This window comes from Ovis aries, chromosome 1 (genome assembly GCF_016772045.2).
Source record: "Ovis aries strain OAR_USU_Benz2616 breed Rambouillet chromosome 1, ARS-UI_Ramb_v3.0, whole genome shotgun sequence".
Classification (NCBI taxonomy): domain Eukaryota; kingdom Metazoa; phylum Chordata; class Mammalia; order Artiodactyla; family Bovidae; genus Ovis; species Ovis aries.
In genome coordinates, this window is record NC_056054.1 from 110908898 (window position 1) to 110932424 (window position 23527).

Sequence of the window (23527 nt, forward strand, 5' to 3'; positions counted from 1 at the left end):
TCTCTACACTCAGCAGTACCCTTGCTCAACAATAGAAAGCAGAGAAACCAGATTCTAGAGTCAGTGCAGCCAGTGACTCCCTCTGTGTTATTGGGATGTCAACAACCTTGGAAGCATCTAGATCCCATGATCTCTGAGTAAAGGCTAGGAGAGTGGGAGAAGACACAGATGAGGACAAGTATCTGTGGGAAGGAGTAAGACACTGACATTCAGAGAGTACTGTTGAATGGCGTCATGACTCCCTATGAAATATACTAGAGCAAGGAGCAAAAAGAGTTACATGGAAGCAGGTTTAGACTCAGTATAAGGACCAGGTGAACTCATTAGAGCTGCCTAAAAAGGCAGGGATTTCCCCTTCCTTGGAACTGTTCGTGCAAAAGACGAAGAGCCATTTAGCCATGAAATAAACTTTTCATGGGAGCCTACTGTATGGACCAGGTACCTGCTAGAAGTACACAGATGAACGGCGCAAGAGAACAGAATACAAATGGGGAGAAAGAACTGCCATTCAGTGTGGTGCAAGGACTATTTATAGGGGTAATTCTTGTATTATATGGTTGGCATTCTAAATCTGGGACACTATGATTCTATAATTTACCTGCTTTGGGATTTGTCCTTTCCTGCAAACTGGAGGGGATTGAATTTATTCATTCTAACTTGTATTAGGCATTTACTACAGTCCAAACATTCTGGCAGGTCAGAAGCTGCAGAAACAAGACAGGGACCCTGTCCTCAGTGAGCATACAGCCTGGTGAGGGTGAGGGAGCCGCAGCACAAGGAGGGGCGTGTCAGACCACAAACACAGTGTAGGGGCCCCAGAGCAGGGAGGCTCGAAGCTTGCCCAGTGAAGTCAGGGAGGTTTCTCAGGGGAGGGGAGAGCAAGGCCACATTATGAAGGAAGAGAGAGCATTTTCCGGGGTGGGAGAGGAAAAAAGGAAAGAGAGGGTATTCAAAGCCAAGGGAACAACAAAAAATAATGAGATTATATGAAGACCTGGCATGCTGGGGGACATGAAGGAAAGCCTCCTAGAATGCATGGCAAGAAATGATGCAGAATGAGGGTGAATCAGGGCCGTACTGTGAAACACCTGTTGTGATCTTAGAAACAAGCTTTAAGACGTTCTACAGTTGTTTGGGATTGGACATGTACACACCGCTGTTTTTAAAATGGATAACCAACAAGGACCTACCATATAGCACATGGAACTCTGCTGAGTGTTGTGTGGCAGCCTGGATGCAAGGAGAGTTTAGGCGAGAATGGATATATGTGTATGTATGACTGAGTCCCTTTGTGGTTCACCTGACACTATCACAACATTGTTTGTTAACTGGCTATACTTCAATACACAATAAAAATTAAAAAGAAAAAAGAAGAAGTTCTGTGGCTTTCTGAATCATTCCATAAAGGTTTGTGATAATAACAAAGGATGATAATGACCATTTCTCATGTCCTTCTCTGCAAGGCTATATGGACCTAAAGATGCATGGAAAAGACTTAGAGAGGGAAATGCCACAACCACCTCTTTACCGGATTCTCTCCTCCCTCCTCTTTCTGTCTAGCTCCTCCTGCCTTTGAACAGATTTCTGCCGCTCCACCTCCATCATCTGATTCAACCGCTTCTCCTCTGCATCCAGTTCTTTTTGGATCAGCTGCTTCTCCAGAATCTGGGCATCCCGAATGGCATGGCACTTGGCGTTGAGGATGATCTGGAGAGTGGAATTGAACTTGCGGTACTAGGTCTGAGAGTAAGGATGGGGATGGGGGTGGGGGGTGGGGTGATACACCACAGGGATGTGGAAGCTGGAGTGGGGAGAAATGGGAGCAGAATCCTATCAAGTGTGCTCACAAACCCAGAAAAGCAATAGCATCTTTCAGGGTACTGGGTCTGGTGTTTGGGGCACAGGGGGGCGGTCATGGATCACTCTTTGGGAATAAGATGAAAGCTATGGGTCTTCTCCTCCATAAAATTCGCTTACATCTATACACACAAAATTTCCATAAAACTTTAGAAGTTCATGGTCCCCTTAGGGACCCCTGAACCTCAAATGAAGACCTCCCCCCAATTCTACTCTTCAGGAAAATAAACATTCTTGCAGAGGCCGAGCCACTGGATTTTTAAGCTAAAAGAGCCCAACCTGACACATAAGGAGATGAAAAAATCAGGAGCCATCAATAAGAGCTGTGGAGTAAAAGCTTTGGAAAATAAAAGGAAGCATTAAGGAGAGAAGATTTGCCTGAGAGACAGAAACTCTGGATGAAGAGGGTGGGGAGTCAGCATTTTTCCTTTGGCCAGGAAGTGAACCACATGCAAATGAGTAACACAATAGAATTCAAATGGGCCTCTGGTCTTTATGCTCTGGCTAACGGAAGCACTTTGAGAGCAACAAACAAAAAGAACCCCATTGTCTGCACCACCATATGTGGCCAGAATTGAAGGAGCAGGATAAAGATACAAGTAACATGTATTTTTCAACCCACAGTTCGCAGAGTATCTCTCATATATTAGCATATTTCATCCTAATAACGCTGCTTAGTAGTTTCACCACCCTCATTTCACAAACGAAGAAAGTTTGACTCAGGGAGTGCAAGTGACTTGCTGAAGGTCACACAGCAGGCACTCCACAGGCAGAGCTCTCCCCGACCCAATCTACGCCATTCGCCTGCCAAAGCCAGCCCCTCACCTTTCCACCCTGCACCCGATCTCTAGCCCATGCTTTCAGGCGTGTGAATAACAGATAAGAGGAGGGAGGGATTCCCTGGTGGGCCAGTGCTTAGGACTCTGTTCTTCCACTGCACAAGGCATGAATTCAGTCCCTGGTCAGAGAACTAAGATCCCGCACACTGAGTATGGCAAGGTCAAAAGAGAGAGAGATGAGAGCAGGGAAGGAGAATGGAGAGCCCACCTTTTTCATATCCTTCAGCTCTTCCTCCTGCTCCATCCGCAGCTGGTTGGCTCTCTGCAGAAGGTTCTGGGCCCTCTCCTTGGCTGCCTCCTCCAGGTCGCTGAGCTTCCTGTTGTTCCTCCAAACCATTTCCTTCTGTTTCATGATTTTCTTGCGTGTGGTCACTGTGTCCTACGGGAGCCACGCTGGCATCAGCGGGGACTTGCTCCAGCGCTCCGTGCCCTGGGCACTAGCCTGGCTGCCGTGGGTGACCTCAGATGAGTTTCACATCACCCCATCGCACTGTCCCAGGCCAGAGGTCTCCCAGCCTGGCGTCCTCACCCCTCCCTGGCCCCGCAGTTGCTCCCGCCAGATCTTTATTCTGTAACACATCTTCTTTAGCACATTCACACCTTGCTTCAGGGTCCCCTAACTAAAGCTCCCAGTCTTGTGGGAGGCTGGCCTCTCCCCAGCCCTTCTCGTCAACCCCCACTCTGCGAAGATGGGGTCGGGGTTAGGTACCACAATGGCTTCCTTCTCCTTCTTGAAGGCCTGCTCCCTGGCCTCGAGTTCTTCTCTAGTCAGGACGTGGGATGCCCATTTGATCCGCTCAAACTCCTCAGGGCTCAGGATAAGGGATTGCCCGGAAGGGTCCTTGGTGGGAATGCTGACACAAAGAATGAATAAAATTAGGCAGGGGTGGCGGGGGGGCGGGGGGTGCTCTTAGCACTACTCTGCAGGCTGCTCTGCTCTCTACCCCACCCTCATCACTGCCCATCCTGCCTCAGAGAATCGGGCAGGAGAGACAGCGGAATGGGTCCACTGGGGAGAAGCAGTCTCAGGCAAGGGTAGAGTAGCATCACCGGCTAAAATAGGAACATTTTAAGAACTCTGTCTCAAAGGTCCGGTCACACGTTACCTCCTCTGCACCCGCCCCCATGTACCCGTACGCATCCACCTCCTCCCCTCCGCTGTCCCTGCCTGTGCTGTGGGCAACGTCTGTTTGCCTTTCTAGATCACAAGCTCCTGCGGGATTCAGGCTCTGCCGTAATCCCACAGGCAGCCCGGTCTCTGGCTCAGCACTGGGCACAGAGTGAGGACTCAAAATAAAGCTGCCGAATTGAATTTTTAAAACAGATGATTCCTCAAGAATGACATAAAAAGGGCAAGGGCACGCCAGACGAGGATGAAGCGGAGGCCAGTGAGGAACAAAACCATCCCTGTGCCTCCAGCCCAGAGGGAAGCTTTGAACCCTAAATATTAATTAAAATCAACAATAGCCAGAGACATGTCTACAGACTTTCCTAGCTGCCCAACGCATTCAACAAACCAATAGGTAATTATAATGATTACAAACAGATGACATACATTAGCGATGGAGCAGGGGAGTGGGCATAAAGCTGCTTCTGGGTGGGGCGTCTAACAGGCACATGGTAAACAGACGCAGATGGTCTGAGGCAGGAAGTGAAACCTCATCCCATAAAACTGGTTGGGGAGAGGTGTCCAGGAGGTGGACACATGAGTAAGTGGACTTGAGGCTTAGCCAAGACTTTGTTTTTCCCTGGGCGCTGTGGCCCCAAACAGCCTGGTATCTGAAGTGACTAGGAATGATGTGAATCTGAGACAGCATCTCGTGTTGTTCTCAGAACCCTGACAAGTTACCCGAGACTTTGCCTCCAACGTGTTTTTAGGGCTGGACCAGTCCAAGAAGGAGCCCTTGGGACTTCACTGGTCATCCAGTGATTAAGAATCTGTTTGGCTTGGTAACAACCTAGAGGGGTGGGATGGGGACAGAGGTGAGGGGATGTTTAAGTGGGAGAGGCCATGCATAAACCCATGGCTGATTCATGTGCGTGTATGGTAGAAACCAGTGCAATACTATAAAGCAATTATCCTTCAATTAACAATACATTTTTAAAAAAAGACTCTGCCTTGCAATGCAGGGGACGCTGTTTCCTTCCCTGGCTGGGAACTATGACCCCACATTTGGCAGAGCGACTAAGCTTGCACACCGCAACCACTGAGCCTGCGCACGCTGGAGCGTGACATCCCTCAGGGCTCAAGGAAGATCCCGTGTGCCCCTACTAACACCCGACTCAGCTAAACACAGAAATAAATAAATAAAGAGAAGAAGCCCTTTCTTGGGCCACAAGCGTGTCTGCAGGGCCGCTACCACATCTGGCCCTTCAATGCCAGAGCTGACCAGACAGTGCTCTTGGACCTGTGGACCAGCCCTGCCTCCCCAGATCGCGACACAGGATGCATTTTCTGGGAATGCAAGTTTGTCGTGAGTGGAGCCATAGTTGGAAGAACGGTTTAGAGAATGGAGCACCAGCAGAAGAGCTGAACCTCTGAGTGACAGGGTTGGCTCCCTTCATGTGACTGAGCTGGGCCTAACCCCGCAGGAGGGGCCCAAGCAAGGGGGCTGCTGCAGTCAGGAAGCCGTGCTGAGCTAATCCCAAAGGAACCCCAGAGCTTTGGGGAATTTCCTCTTCTGGCCTCAGAGCCTGGGAAGAAGCCCTAGGACTAATTAGGCATCTGGTCAGTTTTTCCTTTGCTTCAGATTCTTGATGCGGCCAGAAGGAAATGACTCATCTGGACACCTCCCCGACCCAGTGCACTATTCAGGGCTCAGAAGGGACCCCCTCCCCCAAGAACCTACCATCTACCAGCCCCACAGGACCCACAGTAGCCAGTAGCTGGGAATCGAGGGCAGTGGTGGTAATAGATATAAGGCGGGGAGAAGCAGGTCAAAATGGAGAAGAAACAGGAAGCAAGAAACCAAAGGCAGGAAATGGATAGGAAAGAGGTGGGGTCTGCAGCGACAGGATGAGACCAGGTAGGCTCCCCCTCCCCCAACACATGTCCTCACAGAAGGGCTCCGTGCCCTGGGTACTCACATTAGCTCCCGGACCATGTCCCGGGTGATGAGCTGGATGCTCTCCGGCTTGTGGTCCAAGCCCAGCGCCGTGAGAGTTTTCCGAATGGCATGCTTGTCTCGGAGCAGCACGATGGGGCTGTCACTCCGGGTCAGGGGCTGGGGGGTCAGGAAGGGCAGCTTAGAAGCTGGTCACCCCACTTCTTGCTGGTTAGTGGAGGGTGGCATCTCCACCCCATCCAGCGTCAGGGGAAATCAGCTGGAGCCCAGACTGCAGGGGCACCCAGAGTAGCCAGGGCACGGAGCAAGCAGCGTGGCGGCCAGATGTGATATGTAACGACCGGCTCTCCGAGAGCAAGGCTTCTCTATAACTCGTGCAGATACTCCCAGAGGGATTGGAGGCCCAGGGAGAGTTTTGCTAGTGTGTGTCCATTCCTAACCTGAAACCATCAGGAATGAAAATTTGGGGTATTTTGGTTCTTCTCCCTCCATCATTTACAAAAGAAAAACTAATTAGCTCTCTTGGACCACATTGAGGGTCTTTAGCATACAGTTCCTTAGGGACATATTCAATCTATGATATTTGTTATTTTCAGTCTTTTCTAATTATTAATTTACTTTGATCCGCCCCCCCCCCAAAAAAAAAGCCCTATGGGGGAAGTTAGAAATATGGCCTGGTGGATCTGCCCTTAAATCTAATATGATGAGGCAGTCAGTGAGTTAGAATTCAGCAAGGAAAACACAAATTAGACACATGAGTTTTTTTCAACTTTCTGACCATGAAGGAGTTAGATAACAAGAACACAAAATCATTTGTTTCAGGGAATTGTCCACAGAGGAGAGGACTTCATGTGTCATGAACACAGTGTCTGCGATCCTGAGTGCAGGCAGGGGCATGGCTTAGGTGGAGCCCTTCCTGTCTGGAGACCGGCACTGCGCACACCCGTTCCCGGGGTGCTGCTGCCGCCTGGCGCCCGTCTCTGCTTCCAAGTGGCTCAACTCAGTCAGGTCACAGGCCGCTTCTGCCCTCTGCTGCCGGCTGGGAGGCTTCCGAGACTCTGGTCCAACAATAAGCCCAGAAGACTGAGCCAGGAATAGGCAGCGTGCCACCGCCCCCTTTGGCAAGCCGGCAGGACTAAATCTGGAGAAGCGGGCCATTTCCAAACCTGTCTTCACTTTAGCTAGAAGAGTCCCCATGGACTCAAGACAAATAAACAACATGACTGTAAGTGAAAGTGAATTGCTTTGATTTTTTCCCTTGTCAATAGGAAACAGCTTCTAAAGGCAGAAAGATACCCATCTGGAACAATCTGGAAAGTCCTTTTTGATTCACAGTGAGAAGACTGAAGGGTAAGGGTAGACATCAAAAAGACCCTGATGCTGGGAAAGACTGAGGGCAAGAGGAGGAGGCAACAGAGGATGAGATGGTTGGACGGCATCACTGACTCAGTGGACATGAGTTTGAGCAAACGCCCAGAGATAGTAAAGGACTAAGAAGCCTGGTGTGCTGCAGTCCGTGGGGTCACAAAGAATTGGATATAACTTAGCAACTGAACTGCAACAAAGGGGAGACATCAGCTCTTCTCTCCCTGGTCTACCTGCAGCTAGTGGTGTTCATGCCAGTGCTTAAACCACTACTGGTGTCTTTCTTCTTTTTCCCTTTCCTCTATTTTTTTCTCTCTTTTTTCCTCCCTTCAAGTTTTATTGGGACATAGTTGACCTACTGTTTCAGTTCAGTTCAGCCACTCAGTTGTGTCCGACTCTTTGCAACCCCATGAACCTCAGCACGCCAGGCCTCCTTGTCCATCACCAACTCCTGGAGTTTACTCAAACTTATGTCCATTGAGTCGGTGATGCCATAGAGCCATCTCATCCTCTGTCATCCCCTTCTCCTCCTGCCTTCAATCTTTCCCAGCACCAGGGTCTTTTCAAATGAGTCAACTCTTAGCATCAGGTGGCCAAAATATTGGAGTTTCAGCTTCAACATCAGTCCTTCCAACGAACACCCAGGACTGATTTCCTTTAGGATGGACTGGTTGGATCTCCTTGTAGTCCAAGGGGCTCTCAAGAATCTTCTCCAACACCACAGCTCAAAGGCATCAATTCTTCAGTGCTCAGCTTTCTTTACAGTCCATCTCTCACATCCATACATGACCACTGGAAAAACCATAGCCTTGTCTACATGACCCTACTGTTTAGGTTTAAGGTATAGTATAACTATTTGATTTTCCATCATGAAGTGATAATCACAGTAAGTTTAGAAAACAGCCGTCATCTCATATCGATACAAAATTGAAAAAAACAGACAAATTTTTCTGTGCTGAGAACTCTTAGGATTTACTCTCTTAACAGCTCCAACGTCCCTTTTCTTTCTCAATCTCTCACCGCTCTTCTCTCCGCATCTCATTCTCTCGTTCTCCTCCCTTCCCACCTTCTGAATGTCATGTGTAACCAAGATCGCTCCAAGTAACTCTCTGGCTCTCCTTCTCTAGTCATCAACCTCTTAGACTGGGTGATATTTGCAAATAAATATTTACTTGCTCATTTTCCAAAGCAGAGTAACTGTTTTAGCTGAGCAGCTGGGAAAGAAGGATGATTTGTGTTCTACTCTGAGCTATTCTTGGATGGAGGGGGGATTATGTTGAACAACAATTATGTTGTTCTATATCTGCAAGCCTGGGCCACCGACACTCAAACGTTTCCATCACAGGGCGTTCGCTGAGCAGAGCAGACACTGAGGGTTCAGCAGTTGAGCCTCCGTTCAGCATTATAACACATCTTCAAATGCTGCACAGATGTAAAGATCTCAAGGGTGGAGGAAACCAGGTAGCCTGTTTACATGAGCCCCACAAAGTGTCTGAGCTTGTCCACTAGAGCCTCAGAAACCCCCAATTCCTTCAGTCTGAGAGTTCCCTGGGAGAAGGGGTGACCTGTCCAGAGCTAGCTTTGTCCTGAGCCAACACTAGCCAGTTCAGGTCACTGCCTCCAGGTGACAGCTCCCTGGAGGGACTGAGTGACCATTACCTTGATAGCTCCAAAAAGGCTCTCATCCACCTCGGAGCTCAGGGCTTTGGTCCGATAGCGAGGCCTACTCCTTGACCTGTTGGAAGCAGTAGAGGCGGAGCTCAGCACGCCAGCTGTGCTTAATGGCTGCAAGGAGAGGCAGAAATTTGGGTTCATCAGTACTGACCGCCATCTATACCCCGGGCAAGGCAGACGCTTCGCCAGCCCGTGCTGAGGGAAGGTTGGGTGGGTGTTTGGGAAAGCACCTGGGTAAATCCTGAAACACAGGAGACGCCCTACAGGAGCAGTGGCTTCCCTGGACACCAGCCCAGCAAGATGGAGGACTTCTGAGGTTTCTGAGCTGAAGAAGTCCAAGCCCTTGCACAGCAGGGAAGGAAGGATGGCAGGAGGATGATTCAGTGTCAGCCCAGTTCTCGTTTCCCGCGAGCAGTCTCTTGTGAGGCCACATGGGCTCTCCTCTCCAGAAATGCAGTGTCGTCACCTCCAACCTCGCCATCTGAACACCAAGCCCCCTTCACAGCTGATGCTACCATCTGACCTCCTCCATGCCCCCACCATCTCACAAGGTTACGGTAGGGATCCAAGGACACTAATGCCGAGCAGCACCTTGCACACAGCCGGCAGGTGGTTGATGCCTGATAAACTTCAGTGGATGAACGACTGCCAGCTGCAATCAGGCAAACAGGTTCACCCTGAACTTGTGTCCACCAGGAGGCTCTGACTCTCAGGACTCCTTGAATGCGCATGTACATGCAAGCATGCTCAGCCACTTCACTCGTATTCCACTCTTGGCGACCCCATGGACTGTAGCCCGCCAGGCTACACTCGATTTTCCTGGCAAGAATACTGCAGTGGGTTGCCATGCCCTCCTCCAGGGGAACCTCCTGACCCAGTGATCGAACCCGCATCTCCCGCATTGCAGGTAGATTCTTTACCACTGAGTCACTGGGGAAACCCCTTGAACATGCCTGAGTCCGTTTTTAGCCATCCAGTACTCTTCTCGGTTGGATCCTTGTCTCTCCCATCTAATGAGCTGAAGGAGACAGGGATCATCTCCGAGCGTAGAAGCTGAAAACATCAGATAGCTGCCTTCCAAGCCTGGGCAAAGGACCTAGGTGAGCCATCAGCTCCCCCAAGCCTGACAATGAATAGAGAGCTAGTGATATAAGAAGGGGACGTGGAAACCCCTTCTGAAAAAGGCAGCAGTGGCAGTCACACCCTGTGTCTGCGACAATGCTGATAAGGGCACCAGGAGCAGCTGCCATGATAAAGTGCCAGCCCTGGGGGTGGCATCAAGGGTCTTTGCCAGGCCAGTGCCAGGTTGTGATTTGGGCCTCAGTTCTGGCTGCAGTTCCTGTGTGTTTTCATTTTCCAAGCCTAGCTGCCCAGCCTTGGCGTGAACTCTGTGCACTCTCCAAAATCCTCTCCATACATTCCCTTCTCCCTAAATTGGAGTTCTGGCTCTGTTGTTTATAACCAAGAACCCTGACTAACACAACCTCCATTCCCCAAGGTCAGTCTCGCTTCAGCTCAGCCTAAAGAGAAGTCTGTCCCCAGGGGGCGGTTTCTGTGAGGACTGTGGGACAACTCCAGGGTTACCCTAAATCTCATTCTGGAGGAGCCCCCATCTCCTGCAGTTCTCGGAGATGGAAGACCCTGGTGCAAAGGGCTGGACGCGTCAGGTCAACCAAGCCTGGGAATGAGCAGCCGTCAAGGGGACAGGGTGGACAGGGAAATGACCGTGCATTCCAGGTCACTAAACACTGGACGATATGTTTTGAATGCTCTCTCTAATCTGCCATGACCACAGAGAACTCCCTGCAGCACCTGTTCCACCTGTGGCAGGTTTTTGCAGCAAATCAGGCAATTATTCTCCGGCTGGCTCCATTCCATACAAGCATAGCTGAGTGTGCCCTTCCCTCCCAGCCTGGCACAGCCAGCAAAAGGCTCACAGAGGGCGCCTTGCTTTACAGCCTCTGTCAGCCCCAATACAGCAGAGCAGAAAAGCTTGAATTCATGAAAAGTAAATACAGGAGCCCCAAGGATGCCTAATAACAGACTCTGAAGGGTTATTACATGGAGAGTGGGGAGCAACAGTGCCCCTTTCCACCAAAAATAGAATAAGAAGGAATGAATAGAATCCACAACAGGTGGGCCTGAGGCAAAGCTTTAGGAATAACCTGAAAAGATGGAGGGCATCGGATCACAAGAGATGGTGTCAGTTCCAAGGGGAAAGGTACAGAGTCTGGCATGTAGCAGGACCTCGATATGCATTTGATGAAGAATGAATGAATGAAACCAAGCAAAATGACCTCTTGAGGTCTGCAGACCAGACTGAGGCAGAAGCCTTTCCAGAATATACCACCACTTCACATTTTCCACATCACGTATGTGGTCTGCGCTGGGGAAAATAACGTATGTGAAAGGGCTTTGGAGCACAGATGGAAAGCATGATTGTTGTTTTGCGTTTGTTTTCCTGTTTCTTTCCAAGGGCTCCTGCAGCCTTCCCCTCAGGCTTGGGCGTCCACCAGACTGGAGGATCCTCCAGCACTGGGACTGTGTCACCTCCCTCCTACGCCCTTGGTACCCAGGTCAAGAGGAAGTCACACAAGAAATACTCGACTGCCTGAGCCTCGAAGTCAGAACAGAGGAAGGAAAACAGATGTTGACCACAGAAAAGCAGCCGCTGGGCAGAGCAGAAGGAAGCGTTGAGCTCTGGGGTTGGGTGGCTGAGAAACCTCACTCGGGAAATGCTGACTTTGAAGCCACAAGCCTTACACCAGGGTTAGAATAACCAGTTTTGCCAAAAGCAACAAGAAGGATTAGGGAGGTCACTGCGTAAAAGTACTAGAAAAAATGAAGGAACAAGGAGAAATGGAAAGTTAGATCCCTCTGGGCCAGAAGCAGTAGCCAAGAGGTTCTTCCAGGAGGTGAAGGGCTGGTTTTATTTCTTGCATGACTTAACAAATTATAAATATCCCCAAGAAGCTGACCTGTGCCTAGAGTGCTCATCTTCCTTGAGGGAAGGCATCTCTGGTAGGGAAGGAAAGACCTTTGAGGAGACAAGGATGATTGGGGAAGAAGAGGATTGAGACAGAAAAAGATGCCAGCCCTAACCTTTATGTTTTCCTTTTGGTGACCTCGCTGACTCCTTAATTCTTCAAATAGCATCCCATCCTAGGTCTGTAAGAATTCAGCCCCTGCTGGGGGCTCCAGGAGAGACTCTGGTACAGAAAGATTAACTGGTTAACCAGAATACAATTTTTACATAATTATAAATGCAGGGTGATCTCCCTAATGTACTAAGTTTGAAAGAAAGCAGATTATAAGAAATATCCAAGTATTGCAGTAAAAACGCTCTTACGAAACCGAAATGTGGCACTGAAAGAAAGTTCACAAAAATGTTTAACAGTAATTTCAGGTGAGCATAGCATCTTAAGGTATTTCTCATTTTTTTGAATTATGATCTGCATTGAAAAGGTAACTCTCTTTATGGCTGAGACAGGGGAAGGGGGCACTATTTTAACTAAACAAAGCAGTGGACCTGGTGCCCTGACTCTGAACACAGAGAGTGCAGCCAGACGTCCTGAGATCCGGGATGTTCAGCTCAATTCCAACAAGACTGAGCTGGAACAGAGCTGGAATGGGGCTGGAACAGAGCGCTGTGGAGTTTCCCTGATGTAACTGTAACACCTGTCAACTGAACAAAGACGAAGCCCTGTCCTTTCCTGGGTGTGCTCTCCACTCAGGGATCTAGTTTCTTTCGTACATAGGTTCACCACCGGCTTCATGCTCTTGACCTGATTCTACCTCCTTTCGGTTACGAAGAAGGTGGGGATGCCCATGTACCAGGCATCTTGCCTTGCACTCAGGTCCTCCCTCTCCTCAAAAACAACCAGGTTGGTCATCTGTGGGGTACCATTTGAAGATGAACACCGAGGCCCTGTCCTTCCTTCTGGGGGATGTTATTTATTGTTTTTGTAAGGGTCCTAGAGGTATGCCTAATTGTGATCCTGTCTCCAACCATCACCTCTTCCCACTCCTCCAAACAGCCTGAAAAGCTAGTAAGTAGCACCACACACACACACCCCCCCACACACACACACACACACACATACACACACACACACCCCTAGCCTGCCAAAGGGCAGAGATCACTAACTTGACCCACTACTTCTCAAAGGTGCTCACATGCCCTGTCCTGTCCAAGGGACTTCAGAAGGGCTCAGTCCACAAACCAAAGCCCCACTCTGAGTGGCCCTTGGATGGGGAATCCCTGATTTGGGTGAGCTGAAGCCCACAACTCTAAACAGGTGCAACTCACTGATTCATTTGACTTGGAGATAAGACATTTTCGAAAGAGGAGAAAAAGAGAACTAACACTTCCTGTGAGCCCTTAGATGCCAAGTGCGATGCTAGGACCTCACAGACATAGCACCGGGCCCATAAACCTATGTGCAAAAGAGACACTAGATCCCCGGGTGGAGATAAATATGGACATCCAGGGATAAATATGCATCATAAAAAGCATAAGTGAAAGGAGACCCCCACTGCAACATTGCAGAAAGTCCTCAGAAGTTGGGAACTGCTCTCCTCCAGAGATTTGTTGCCTTTATCATTAACAAAGCTCTTCTAGAAACTCCAACTTGGGGACCCTGAATTTGAACCGCTTAGTCCCAGAAAAGCAGAGTGACCTCTGAGCATGAAGCGTGTCCACAAGTACATTGAAGGAGCTACCTTTGCCACAGGGTGTGCACCCAGAAATCCTAAGGTTATTTCCAGTAACCCAAGGCTCCAACACCTACCCTCTGCCCCATCTCACTTATCCCTCAGGGACCACACCATCCTCCCTGGATCCCAGACACTACTTTCTTACCTTCTCCCAGGCATGCTGTCCTTTCAAACCCTCATGTCATCCTGTCCACCCCAGGGAACTGCAGGCCTGCTAGACCAGTCTCAGTCCCTCCAACTGGGGTCTCCTGCATTGCAGGTGGATTCTTTACCAACTGAACTATCAGGGAAGCCCCAATCCCTTTCCAGGGACTTTCAAATCTGGTACCCTATCCATTCATTCACTTATTGGTTTGCAAATGTTTGTTGAGTACCTGTGAGTGACCCAGAGCCCCAATAACAAGAGAAAACTGAGGTTCGGGGATATTAGGTGACATACACATTGTCGCACTACTAGTCAGACATGGTGCCCTGACTTTGAACACAGAGAGTGCAGCCCTTAAAATACTGCAGTACCAGATGTCCTGAGAGCCTGGATGCTCAGCTCAAATCCAACAAGACAGAGCTGGCGCCCGGCTGGAACAGGGCAGGCACAGGGCCCTGTGGAGTTTCCCTGACTTAACTGTAACACCTGTCAACTGAACAAATATGAAGGCTTGTCCTTTTCCTGGGTGTGCTCTCCACCCAGGGATCTAATGTCTCTTTTGCACATAGGTTCATATAGGCAGAACATAACCTGTAATCTGGCCTCCTCACCAGTGTTTTTTCCACGTCACATCCCACAGTCCCCAGCCAGATGGGAGGGGTAAGCGGATTGGGACAGCATTTTTCCAGCTCCTCGGCTAGGCCCCAGATTACATTTCCAGGCGCGATCGACCCCACTCCTTATTTCTCTCTTGGATTCCCCCTCCGGACTTCCCTAACCTCTTCTAAGGCTGCCATCGCTGTTCCTGGACCTTCTGACCCCCACACCCAACTTCTTCCCCCCCCCCCCCCCCCCGGCTCAGATCCTCATTTTCCCCGCCCAGAACCTCATTTTCCTCGCCCAGAACCCCAACACAATTGAAAACACGTGAGGTCCCCATCCGAGGTTCTCCACACCCGGGACCTCACCATCTCAGCCGCACGCCCCAGCTCGGCGCCTCCACCGCGTCTGCAGCCCACACCACCACTTCCGCGCAGGGTGTTGACGCGTTACCATAGTAACCAAGAACGCGCTCCTCGGTCCAGGCCCCGCCCCCGTTTCGCGGAGGGGCGAGCGCAGTGGCTTCAGGAGTCCGAGCCTTTGCCTGTGTCCATTCCCGCCGGCCCTGAAGCAGGGAACCGTATCTCTGAAAGAACGACCCTCTCTGGAGCGCCCCGCTCTTCACTTTGCTTTGACTGAACTCTTAGGTCAAGATCCAAATTGTCAAGGGCCTAGCATGGGTCCGGGTCTAACTGCTGCCAGCCCCTCCAGGTTCACGATTTCCCCCCTACTCATTTAGGTTACCATGGTTACCGTTGCCCCAGTGTGCAGGAGCCAAGCCAAACCCTGATGAGAATTTAGTCTGCAGAGAAGCAAGCAGGATCCCCCTAAACAACTTTCAAAACAGCAGAGTCTGGTTTGACCAAAGAAAGGACTTCCAGCAGTGAGGATATATATGCAGTTTAAGGAGCAGTTCCTTAAAATGTTGACTTCAGACCTCCAGCTCAGAATTACCTGGGAAAGTTTATTCAAAATAAAATGTAGATTCTACCAGAGTATCTGAAATCGAAATCTATGGACCTGGCTCTAGGGAACCCGCCTTTTAACCCTTCCCGGTTTGTATGTACTGTTTTGGAAAGCTTTTTAGGAGTTTTACGATTTTCGAAGTTTGGTTTGGCACCTCTGCCTCCCAATCTTCCTGCAATGCAGGAGACCCCTGTTGGTTTCCTGGGTCGGGAAGATTCCCTGGAGACGGAAACGGCAACCCACTCCAGTATTCTTGCCTAGAGAATCCCATGGACAGAGGAGCCTGGCAGGCTACAGTGCGTAGGGTCGCAAGAGTCGGACAGGATTTAGTGACTAAACCCTACGCCCTCCCAACCTGCAGGGAGAGAATTGAACTGGTCCCCCCAGCCATACCTGCTCCAAGCCTCAAAAAAAACCCTTTTCCACCCGACCAATACACTGAACTCCTGGACCAAAAAGCAGCGATGACTGCAGTCCTATGAGCCTCTTCCCCACCCCTAGACGTCTCTCCACAGCCCACCTTTCTGGAATTTGCTCCACCCGGACTTTTGTGTTGCAGAGCCAGTCACTGCCTCCTGTGACACACTCGGGGTGAAGGATTGGCAGCGGAGTTAGGGTTGCAGAGGGCTGTTTACAAGCTTCAGGGGAGTGGGGGAAGGGAAGCCAGGTCACCCCCAGCTATTTTTAAAAGGACTCAACTCTGGCAAGCTTCACATTCCTTCCCCAGATTTCCCAGCCTTAGCTCCTTTGGGATCCTGCGGACAAATTGAGGGAGTGGGGCAGGCTGAAAGTGTTGGAGGTGAGATCAGAGGGAGGGGGAGGCAAGAATAGCTATCCTCCCAGGGACAATCCTCCCAGCTCGAGGGCCGGTGGGGGAAGGGTTTGGGCTTTCCTGCTGCTGGCACCCTTCCTTCCCCAGGCTCTTCCCTGGAGCCCAGAGAGGAAGGAAGATGAAGTAAGCAGTCCCCTGAGGATTGGATACTTCCTCTACATTTTCCACCCAGTTCTCACAGCCACATCTATATGGAGGTAGTTATTATCCCCATCACCAAAGAGGATACTAAGGGCAAGTGAGTTAACTGTCCGAACTCAAAAGTTCTCAACCCAGGCTGCCTCTCTGAGGAAAAGGACTGAGGTTGACTCAGGAAGAAGGGGGATGAAGGAATGCAAGGTAAAGGAATTGCCTCCTAGGATTTTGTCCCTGGTGGCTCAGACGGTAAAGAATCTACCTGCAATGAGGACATGCCGGTTGGATCCCTGGGTCAGGAAGATACCCTGGAGGAGAAATGGCAGCTCACTCCAGTATTCTTACCTGGAGAATCCCATGGATAGAGGAGCCTGGTGGGCTACAGTCCGTGGGGTCACAAAGAGTCAGATGTGACTGAAGCGACTTAGCATGGATGCAGCTTCAAAAGAAAGTTGAGGGAATTCCGTGGTATTCCAGTGATTAGGACTTGGAGTTTCCACTGAAGGGGCATGGGTTTGATTACTGGTCTGGGAACTAGGATCCTGCATGCCACACAGCCCCGTCAAAAAAAAAAATTGCTTGAAAAATGGACAGAGGATCTGAATCAATGTTTTTCCAGAGAAAACATACAACAGCCAACAGGTACATGAAAAGATGCTCAATATCACTATCAGGAAAATGCGAATCAAAACCACAATGAGATATCACCTCACACATGTTAGAATGACTATTATCAAAAAGACAAGAGCTAATAAAGCACTTATCCTTCAATAAAAAATAAATTAATTAAGAAAAAAGACAATAAGTGTTGCTGGGGATGTAGAGAAAAGGGAATCCTTGTTTACTGTTGTGGGAATGGAAATTGGTACAGCCTCTTTGGAAAACAGTATAGAGGTTCCTCAAATAATTAAAAATGGAACTACCGTATGATCCAACAATTCCACTTATGAGTATTTATCCAAAGGAAATGAAAACACTCCTTAAAAGGATATATGAACCCCATGTTCACTACAGCAATAGCCAAGACATGGAAGCAACCTAAATATCCATCAATGTATAAAGAGAATATGGTGCGTGTATATATACAATGGAATATTTTTCAGTTATTTGTTTAAAAAGAACTGAAATCTTGCTATTTGCAACAACATGGGTCATCCTTGAGGGCATCATGCTAAGTGAAATAAGTCAAATAGAGGAAAACAAATACAATATGGTATCTCTTATATGTGGAACCTCAAAAAGAGAGAACTCATAGGTACAGAGAACAGACCGGTGACTGTCAGAGGCAGAATAGGGGTAAAAAAATACAAACTTCCAGTTGTAAGTCCTGGGACTTCTCTGGCTGTCCAGTGGTCAAGACGCCACATCTCCACTGCAGGGGGCATAGGTTCTGTCCCTGACTGGGGGACTAAGATCCCATTCACCATGCAGCATGGCCAAAAAAATAATAAAAGTCCTGGGGATGTAATATACAGCATGGTGTCTCTCGTTAGTAATATTGTAGTGTATATTTGAAAGTTGCAGTATACCCGTGGCAGATTCATGTTGATGTATGTCAAAACTAATACAATATTGTAAAGTAATTAATCTCCAATTAAAATAAATAAATTTATATTAAAAATAAATAAAATAGACACACTAAGAAAAAAAAAGAAAGTTGCAGATCTTAAAAGTTCTCATCCTAGGAAAAAAATTATAACTATACATGGTGATGAATTATTGTGGTGATAATTTCACGATGAATACAAATATGGAACCACTGTAGTGTACTCCTGAAACTAATACAACGTTATATGTTAATTATATCTCAATAAAAGAAATTAATGGATTTATGAAACAAAAGTAATAGAAATGAACCATGAAATCAGTAGAAATTATTTTGAAATTGAGAAGCAAACTGAAACAAAAATTTTCAGATTATCAAAAAAGGTAATCCAATAAATGTTAGTCGTTCAGTTTTCCAACTCTTTGTGACCCCATGGACTGTAGCCCACCAGGCTCCTCTGTCCATGGGATTCTCCAGGCAAGAATACTGGAGTGGGTAGCCCTTCCCTTCTCCAGGGACTCTTTCCAACCCAGGAGTCAGACCTGGTTCTCCACCATTGCAGGCAGATTCTTCACCTTCTGAGTCACCTGGGAAGCCCCAATTCAATAAGAAGAATAGAAAAAATTTTGAACAGAATAAACACTAAAATGAGGTATGACAGTCTGGTCAATGAGTGCCATCAACTCAAAGAATATTTAAGATTACGTACTGAACAATCTCCTCAAATCCTACAACTCATATAAGAAATTGCACAGATTTCTCAAATTTGACAGCAGTGGAAAAACTGATACAACAAGAAACTGAAATGAATGAAACATTCTAATCTGTCGATAATAAAAGGGCTGATCAAAATCATGCCAGAGGAAAAACTGGTAGTTCTTGGCTGAGCTACCAGGGAAGCCCATTCTCTATAAAAAGTAATATTAATATTATAATGTGGAGAGACACATTGACATGTGGAGAGACAAAAAATAAGCAGCCAAAAAAAGGTAAAGGCGGAAACTCTTTTACACTTGTTTCAGGCAGCGACTCTGTTGACTTCAGTGTACAACGTGAGAATTGTGAGTTAAGTTTTACTGGGATAAAATGAGGAGCGCAGCCCAGGAGACAGCGCCTCAGATAGCTCCGAGAGACTGCTCAAAGAGGAAGAGGGGAAGGTCACAGGTATGTGATCTTGGTCAAGGAGGAACACAGGCAAGCAAGCCTGTTTATTTTTCAGAAAGGTTCTGCTAGTCTCCTGAAGCTTCTGCTAGTCACAAGAAACAGTCGTCACTATGAAGGATTTTAGTGTTTTACTAGATATGAGGAGATAGAAGAATTGGACTCAAGACCAATTTAGTCTAAAGACCTGTCCTGCCAGTTTTTCAGGAATACAGAGGGCCTCATTTCTGCTCTCCGCCTTGAAGTCCTTCAGGGGGTTGTTGAGGGTCAGCAGCTGCAGCGGCACATGATTCAGTCCTTGCAGAGGGGGATGGTGGGCACCCACGGCAAGAGTCAATTTGTGGCTGAGAAATTCACATGGCTCTTATGTTATTATTATGTATCTTATTCTTATGTATTCTTAACCTTATGTATCTTATTCTTCCAGATGTCATGATGCTTACGGTATTTGCCAGACTTTTTTTTAATGGATAATTTGTTGTGACTTACTATTCTAATTAAGTGTTTGCTGCTGCTGCTGCTGCTAAGTCACTTCAGTCGTGTCTGACTCTGTGTGACCCCATAGACGGCAGCCCACCAGGCTTCCCCATCCCTGGGATTCTCCAGGCAAGAACACTGGAGTGGGTTGCCATTTCCTTCTCCAATGCATGAAAGTGAAAAGTGAAAGGGAAGTCGCTCAGTCGTGTTCTACTCATAGCGACCCCATGGACTGCAGCCTACCAGGCTCCTCCATCCATGGGATTCGCCAGGCAAGAGTACTGGAGTGGGCTGCCATCGCCTTCTCCGAATTAAGTGTTTACTCCTCTAATTAAATTTGTATCATTTTTCTTAAAAGGGGCTTCCAAGACTTCAGGCCTCACAAAACCCAGCAGCTCTGCCCCTGATAAGTAGGAGGCAACCTTTCCCTTCTCAGAAAAACTTGGCTCAAATGCCCAACCATGTCCAATGGGACTGGGGCAGGCGCCCTTGCTCTCACCTCCCAACCTGAGCTGCTCCGCCAGCTGCTCCCTCACTACCCTCTTCCACCTTCTCCCCTGTGCCCTTCCTTTTCTTCCTCTCTTTTCTACTTGCTGTGCATCTTTGGGATTTCCCTCCTTCTGCTCTGACCCCCAAGCTCTCTATTCACTCTCCTCCTCTGCTCTGCCTCATCCAGCATTCTCCTGCCCAGCAAGCCGCCGAGGGGTGAGAACAATGAGGCACTGCTGGCTGCAGTCGCCTGAGGAAGAGGGCAGGTCTGGATTCTCTGCTCAACCCTAGCCCCACCTCTGGCTGCCTGACCCTTCCTACCAAGTCGCCACTCCCAGTGAAGTCTCAGAGTAAACCCTGGATTGTTGGCCAGGAGCCCAGAGCTGAGAGATTTGCTGGGTGCCTCGGGGCTGGGAGCAAAGCCCAAGGCTCAGGCTGGCTCCCATAGCTCCTCCTCACCCCACAGGACCTTGGGGTGCTGAGTTAGGCAGGCCCCATCCAGCTAGTCTCCTGAGATGCTCCCCGTGTTGGCTGAGGCAAGAGGGATAAGAATTTTGACTCTGTGATGAATCAGCACATTTAAATGGGAGGAGCCTGGGAGACAGGGCCCAGGGGAGCCATTTGGTTAAAATGAAAAGTCTGGCCTCTCAGTGGAACATGTCTCCTGCCTAAGAGCAGGAGAAAGGAGACTCTGATTCTTTCTCTGTCTCTTAGAAATGCATTTAGGAACCTGTACTTCTGAGCACAGGGATCAGAGTTGCAGACCCTAGACATGGGATAGTGGGGAGCAGGGCCACACGTGAACAATGGGCAAAAAAGATGGGGCTTCTGCATTCCTATAGAAGTTTTTGTGTTCAGTGCATGGAGTTGTGGGTTAGTAGGGGGTCTGCCACACTCCTGTTCTCTCTGAACTCCTTTGCTGTGTGCACGTATTCTGGCATTTCTCCAGGACCCCACTTCCCTCCTGTGGGAGCTTCTTCTCCATTCTTAGGGGTAACACCTGCCTGTGAAGGGAATTCTAGGAAGCCCACTCAGGTCTCACTAAAGCAAGACTGTTTCCTAGGCTGTTGAGAGCCTACAGTTCTATCTAGGGCAGCCTGGAGGGAGCTCTCCCCATGACCCGTGCTCCTGAGGCAGCACAGTGAAGAAGGATAGGAGTGACTACGTTTTGGGAGCCAGACCAACAGAGTTTGATCCCCAGAACAGCCGCTTATAGCTGAGAGGCCTTAGGTGACCTGCCCAACCCCCTGAGTCTTGTTTCCTCATCTAGGAGATGGATAATAGCCCAGAAGAGAGGGGCTGTGAAGGGCAAACCAGGTTCAAAACTCAGTTTGGATACTGCCTGGAGGCTTTCTTCCCCTTCCCTCCCCACAAAGCAGGGGGATATTGGGGGAGGAGGGAATGTCTTTTGTCTTCAGTGTCGTATAAACACAACCAAGAATCAGACTGTAAATCCTCTAAGTTGCAAGGAAGCCTGAGAGATTGTTTCACAACCCCCTTCTTCCTGGAATATTTGAACTCTCAAAATTGCCCCAAGTCTTTCTAAAGCAAAGTATGGCTTAAAACATAAATAAATACTTAAATGCATGAATTATTTTCTACCAGAAATTTACTGCCTTCCTGCTTTTTTCAAAACTCTCTTTCTCTTTCCCATTCTTAAAAACTGTAGAGCCTTCCTGCTACAACCTGTGAGACCAGGCAAGGGACAGGGATATGGGAGAGAGTTTGACAAGAAGAAATCTGGGCCCAAGGAGAAAGACTGTGAGCACCAAGGCAAGAGTGGGGTGGAGTGAAACTTGCGGAAGAAGATGGTTAGGGTAAGAGTGGAAGTGAGAACAGCTGGGTGATGCCTATGGCTGGTTGGAGTCCCTGAGTCTAGAAGAGGGGAGGGAAAGATGAGAGGGTACAGGCCTGTAGGGCAGTATCACCCTCTGATATTGGTGCCCTCCCCTCTATGGGCGGAACAGTGCCAGGGAGAGCCGCGTGCTGCTCATACCTCCCGATTCCCTTAACCTCCCTACCTGACCACAGTCCCCCTGGGCAGATAACTCTCAGGCCAAGAAGAAACTCATCAGTAAATCTGCAGCCTTCCCAACTTCAAAAATCTCATCTCCACCCTCCTGCCTGCCCCACGTTCTTAGGTCAGCATTGCCCTGGTGCCCTGGACACGCCTCCACATGCCTGGCACCGGCTTCCCCTCCTACGTGACCAGCACGGGCCCGGACTGGGTGGCGGACGCTGAGATAAGGCCAAGGGGGAGAAAACCGCCAAAGCCAGGAAGTTACACAGCCTGGTTCCCCTGGCAACCCAGCCACAGTCGCCAAACAGTACAGGGTGGGGGGGGTGGAGACAACTCCAGTTCACGGCACAGCCAGGGCTGGCTCAGACCTCAATTTCCTTGTTGGAGAAACTTCTCTCTCTGAATCTCCTAGGACAGTGCCACTGCCTAAGAATTACAGGGGGGAGCCAGTTTAAAATGTAAATTCAGAGCACCACCCCCGCTACCTTCACCGCAGATTCCTGGCCTAATAGGACTAACTAGAATTTGCATTTCCAAACAGTACCCCAGGGGATTTCAGTTCTTGGAGGGTGGCAGGGTTGGAGAAGATCCTGGATGGGGCCTGAGGCATTCCAACCATCCTATGTGTCTGCTGGACTCTCCAGTCAGTCCCATCCCCAAGGATGCTTGACATAAGTATTTTCAACACCTGGTGAGTGACCAGGAGTTCAAAGACCTGGATTCTAGTATATGCAGAACCAATTCAAAGCCATGAACTTGGGACGAGGTGCTTCTGGGTCTGGTACTACTGTTTTGAGAATCAGGAGCCATCTAAAGACATTTGAGGTGAGCTTTCTATTCTCAAAATCCCTGGGGCCCTGGACCATCATTTATAGTCTCTAGGTTTCAGTTTCTGTCTTCTCCCCAAAGGGTATAAAAATATTCAAGCCTTCCCAAGTGGTGACAAGGCTTCCTGTCCCTGGAATTCATAGATATGGAAGTGCCTTGAAAGCACAACTCTCAGATATTGTCCTTGTGGTTGTGGTAGCTTTTCTTGCTGGAGGGAAATGCTAGGTTGTCAGTGGGCTCCAAAAAAAATCAAGGAGCCTCAGGGACAGAAACCCCAAGTTACAGGATCAGGGGCTGGGCCTTGAGGTCTCTCCATTAGTTCATTTTTATAGCTGCCAGTTCTGCCAGTTCTTCATTTGCCTTCGAGAGGTGGCTGCTGGAGGGTTGAACTTTCTGCGCTCTTCCTAAGCCTGACCTCTCCCTTCCTCCCTGTGGCCCCAGCCTCCACCCACAGAAAAACCACAGTTCGTGCTGGCTGCAAATGGAGTCCCTCCCCAATGTCAGCCACCAAGCCAAGGAAGGAACACCATCATGGGGTGAGCAGTTAACTTGGACTTCTTCTGCCACGGGTATAAGTCCCAGTTCAGCCACCTGCTGGGTTCTGCAAGTTACTTTCATCCTCAGGTTCCCCATCTGTAAACTGGGAGAGAATAATATCCCATGTGTGTTAGTTGCTCAGTTGTGTCCGACTCTTTGTGACCCCATGGACTCTAGCCCGCCAGGCTCTCCTGTTCATGGAATTCTCCAGGCAAGAAAATTAGAATAGGTAGCCCTTCCCTTTACCAGGCGATCTTCCCAACACAGGGATCAAA

The 23527-nt window shown here is 48.9% G+C and overlaps 1 protein-coding gene across 6 annotated transcripts in view; it reads right to left on the bottom strand.

Moving 5' to 3' along the window:
• The window catches only part of CFAP45 (cilia and flagella associated protein 45), a 42660-nt gene that overhangs the window by 13474 nt on the left and 5659 nt on the right, over window positions 1-23527 (bottom strand). The window contains exons 1-6 of one of the 6 annotated variants that reach the window (XM_004002654.5): window positions 14630-14671; window positions 8786-8911; window positions 5784-5920; window positions 3406-3550; window positions 2905-3075; window positions 1529-1707 (exon numbers count right to left, since the gene is read on the bottom strand). In XM_004002654.5, the coding sequence (XP_004002703.1) occupies window positions 1529-1707; window positions 2905-3075; window positions 3406-3550; window positions 5784-5920; window positions 8786-8911; window positions 14630-14632 (761 nt within the window). In that variant the 5' untranslated portion in view covers window positions 14633-14671. Of the gene's footprint in view, window positions 1-1528; window positions 1708-2904; window positions 3076-3405; window positions 3551-5783; window positions 5921-8785; window positions 8912-9030; window positions 10572-11902; window positions 12025-14629; window positions 14672-23527 lie in introns of those variants that run through there. The other 5 variants (XM_060415157.1, XM_060415166.1, XM_042256285.2 and 2 more) reach the window with 5 other exon arrangements.